Here is a 4,286-nt window from a genome sequence, read left to right on the forward strand (position 1 = left end):
CACTTAAAAAAAACTTCATATACACCGATGAAGAAAAAACACAAATACACTAGAAAAGCTAAAACCAAGGAATCATTTTGAATTTCATATATTACCCCTTGAAATGTTTCTGTCATCATTAACACCAACAATTTCTAACACACCTCATGCTAATAAATTTGCATCGGCCATATACTAAAAGAAAACTTTGTCATTATACTAACAAAACCCTCTATACAGTTGTATCTACTTTCATCTATTAACCTCTTATACACCCATCAATAGCTAAAATTACAACATCATAAAAATCGAAGGCTCTCTTTCTCACCCTCTTATTTAAAGTCAATACTCCAATCACAACAGAGAATCCCAAACCATAACTCAATCCAAGTCCGACTGCCCATCCTATCATTTCACCATCTGAATTCTTTGCTTCACCAATTCTCTCAATACTTGTGCAGTTGCCATAGCCAGAAGAGTTGTTGCAGACGCTTATATTGGTAAATGGAATCCCACTTAGATTAAGATTGCCTAAGTAGGACGACTCCCCAAAAGTTAGGAACTGTCCTCCATGGGGTACTTTTCCATCAAGCATGTTGTAAGATAGATTCAAGAACTCCAAATAACTCAGGAACTCAAGTTCTAAGGGAATGTTGCCATTCAACCTGTTTAGCGAGAGGTCCAGAGACTCTAGTTGTTCCATGTGTCCCAATGTTTTTGGGATTCGGCCACTGAGATGATTCCTTGAAAGGTTAAGGGCTATCAAGCCTTGAAGAGATCCCATTTTAAAAGGAATGCTCCCTGATAAACTGTTGTTTGAAAGATCAATACATTTAAGAATAAAGAGAACTTTCACAAATTCAACATCCCAGCCTTTCCAGGAAATTTTGATCTGATTTGTATATGTAGGACCACTTGAACTGTATTCTTCGAGATGGTTTGAATTATTCTGCGATGCATTGACCATTGCAAGCAGGTTTGTAAGGTTGCTTGGAATAGCTCCTGAAAGGTGGTTGCCAGAAAGATCCAGAATTTGAAGATTCGGAAGGCCAATTACCTGGCGTGGGATACTGCCATGAAAATGATTAGACCTTAAGACCAACACATGCAGCTGTGATAGCTTTCCAATCCAGTGGGGAAGGGTGCCTTCCAAATCATTATTTCCCAAATCCAATACTTGCAGAGATCGGCCTTCTGAAATGGATGAGGGAATAACTCCTCTCAAATGATTACCATTGAGCTTCAATGTATGCATGTTTGTAATGTTGCCCCACTCTGCTGGCAATTTACCTTCCAGATGATTCTCTGCCAAATCTAGAACACTAAGAGAAGAACAATTCCTGGTTAAATGAGGAGGAATGACACTGCTCAGCGTATTTTTTGAAAGGTCAAGAACCTGCAAATATGGAGTGCAAATAGAATCTGGAATCGCTCCGCTGAGGTTATTCCGCGACAAGGATAAGAACCTTGCATTTTCAAGATACGCACCGTTGTGACTAGGAATAGAACCATTAAACTGATTCATCGACAGATCTAGCAGAGAAGCACCAGCAGAAGGAAGAGGAAGAGCACCTTCTAAGCTATTATTGTGCAAATCTAGATAGTCAAAATACATGGGTAAGGTTAGTCTAGATGGCAATGACCCAGTTAATTGATTACAGCTAAGGTTCAAACTATAAAGGCTGGGTAAGTTCCATATCCAAGATGGAATATTTGTTTGGATACTGTTAGCAGATAGGTCCAGATATTCCAAGTCATATTGGGTCACAAGAAACGATGGAATTCTATCTAAATTGCAAGAACCTAGTCCCAAAAAGGAAAGCTTAAACTGCGGAATCCATGTTGAGTCAATGTTTACAGTTAAGTGATTGTGAGAAAGATGCAGGACATTAAGTCTAGTTAGATTATCGAATACGGAAAGGGAAATGAGGCCGCTTAAACTATTGGAGTCGAGCCAAATTCTTCTTAAGTGAACAAGATTTGAAATTGTAGATGGAATCATACCATTCAGTTCGTTGGCATAAAGGTGAAGACTAACAAGGGAAGAAAGTGAGTCCAATGAAGGTGGGATTACCCCAGTTAACTTGTTGTAGGACAGCTCCAAAGAAACAAGTTTAGAGAGATTGACTATGGAGAGAGGAATCTCACCTTCAATTCTGGTATTCGACAGGTCAAGACTCTTCAAGGAAGACACATTCCCTATAGCAGCTGGAATCTCACCTTCAATTCTGGTATTCGACAGGTCAAGACTCTTCAAGGAAGACACATTCCCTATAGCAGCTGGAATCTCACCTTCAATTCTGGTATCTGACAGATCAAGAATTTGCAAGGACGACAAATTCCCTATAGCAGGTGGAATCTTACCTTCAATTCTGGTATATGACAGATCAAGAGTTTGCAAGGACAACAAATTCCCTACAGCAGCTGGAATCTCACCTTCAATTCTGGTACCTCTCAGACGAAGATGCACCAAGCATGAGATATTTCCTACAGCAGATGGAATTCGGCCCTTGATGGCTGTCACTGAAAGATCAATGCTGGTTAGTGACAAAGAAGACTTTCGTTTTCCAATGAAAGAAATGTCTCCTCCAAGATTGTAATTCACAGAGAGATCAAGTGAGAGCAAGTGGGCAGTCATATTTTCAAACCAAGCTGGTATTTGTGCTGACAAATAGTTCTCTGAGAGATCGAGGTGAAGGAGAGAGGTGAGGTTGAGAAGGGAATTGGGAATTGGTCCTCCAAGCTCACAGTCAGACATGTGGAGTTTTTGAAGGTTGGGTAGACTGCCAACAGCTTCACCCCACTCTTTGCTTTCAGAGATGTTCACTGCAGCAAGAGAGAGGTATTCCAAGCTCACCAGATTTGATAAGCTTTCCAAACTCACATAAAATTCCCTTACAAAACCCAGAGAGGTTTCATGTACATATCCAGCAAATGACAAGTCAAGAAAAGTGAGAGTCTTCAACTTTCGATTATGGGGAGGACTGAATTTACCCTTGAAGGAGTTGTGACTGAGATCGAGGTGCTCCAACTGTGCAAGTTGGAACAGCGATGAACTGATGTTACCTTCCAAATAGTATCCACTCAGATCCAGTCGAGAAACATGGCCTGTGCGGAGATTACAACTGACTCCTCTCCACGTGCAGCAATTGAATCCGTGCCAGGAACTGAGAATGTTATACTCATCTACAACGGCTGCCTTGAAATCCAGGAGAAGATTTCTTTCAGGGAAGGGGCATGCAATTGCAGGGGAAGTGAAGCAGCATAATATTGCTATGATTGCAAATGCAACTCTGCCACATGAAAACATAGCTTCCATGTTTTCGGACACTAAAATTCTTATTATCTTTACTTTGAAAGAAAAGAGATGATCAGAAATCATGGGAAAAGAATGATGAATATATCGCTAATTGTGGTTATAAAGTGTTGTTGTGTGAAGAGTGCCGCGTAATATTTTTGTCATTTTCAATGGGTGGAAAAGTCATGTGAAGGTAAGGCTCAACAAATTTCCTTGAGCAATATTTCCAATTTGAATGTGATGGGTATCGTGTAAAACAAGAATATGGCGTGTCAATATAGAAAATTAACTAGGTAAATTGTGATTATATATTTTTCATTTCAATTATTTTCAACATTGACGACAATTTTTATTAGACTTAAATTTCGTGCATTTACTTTCCACAAATATTCGTATCGACCAGGAAAAGCTTTCACATAAAATTGAGATCGCTGGAAAACATAGACCAGATCATACGACTTACACAAAAATAGAATATACTTAAAAAATAGAACATAGTTAAAAAATACAACAATAATAAAGAAATTAGGGGCACAAACGAAATTTACTTTGAATGAAAAAAGATGATCAATATATCGCTAACTATGGTTAAATATTGTTGTCCGAAGAGTGCCACATCTGCAAAGAAAGCGTGTCCCATCGACACAGTAACATTTTTGTCATTTTTGTGTATTTTTCAATGGGTGGAAAAGCCATGTGAAGGTAAGGCATAACAAATTCGGGGGTCAAACAAGAAAATGCTGTGTCAATATGGAAAATTAACTATATATTTTTCTTTCCTTATTTCCAACATTGACCAACAATTTTTAATAGACTTAAATCTCATCCATTTTCTTTACACAAATATTCCTATCGACCAGAAAAATCTTTCACATAAAGTTGAGATCGCTAGAAAACACAAATCAGATCATACGTCTCACACAAAAATAAAACATACTTAAAAAATACAAGAATAATAAGGAAATCAAGGGCACAATCTCAATTTTCAGAGTTTAGATGTTTTCAAGCA

General features: G+C 38.4%; 1 protein-coding gene across 1 annotated transcript; it reads right to left on the bottom strand.

Moving 5' to 3' along the window:
• Positions 1-238: 238 nt before the first annotated feature.
• LOC131857881 (receptor-like protein EIX2) lies at positions 239-3,298 on the bottom strand. Its single transcript, XM_059210655.1, has one exon. It carries the CDS (start codon positions 3,296-3,298, stop codon positions 239-241), a length of 3,060 nt encoding a protein of 1,019 aa, XP_059066638.1.
• Positions 3,299-4,286: the final 988 nt, after the last annotated feature.

Source organism: Cryptomeria japonica, chromosome 8, assembly GCF_030272615.1.
Source record: "Cryptomeria japonica chromosome 8, Sugi_1.0, whole genome shotgun sequence".
Classification (NCBI taxonomy): Eukaryota; Viridiplantae; Streptophyta; class Pinopsida; order Cupressales; family Cupressaceae; genus Cryptomeria; species Cryptomeria japonica.

Excerpts from the sequence above, each read along its gene's own strand:
- LOC131857881 (XM_059210655.1), bottom strand. The coding sequence starts at position 3,298 with ATGGAAGCTATGTTTTCATGTGGCAGAGTTGCATTTGCAATCATAGCA.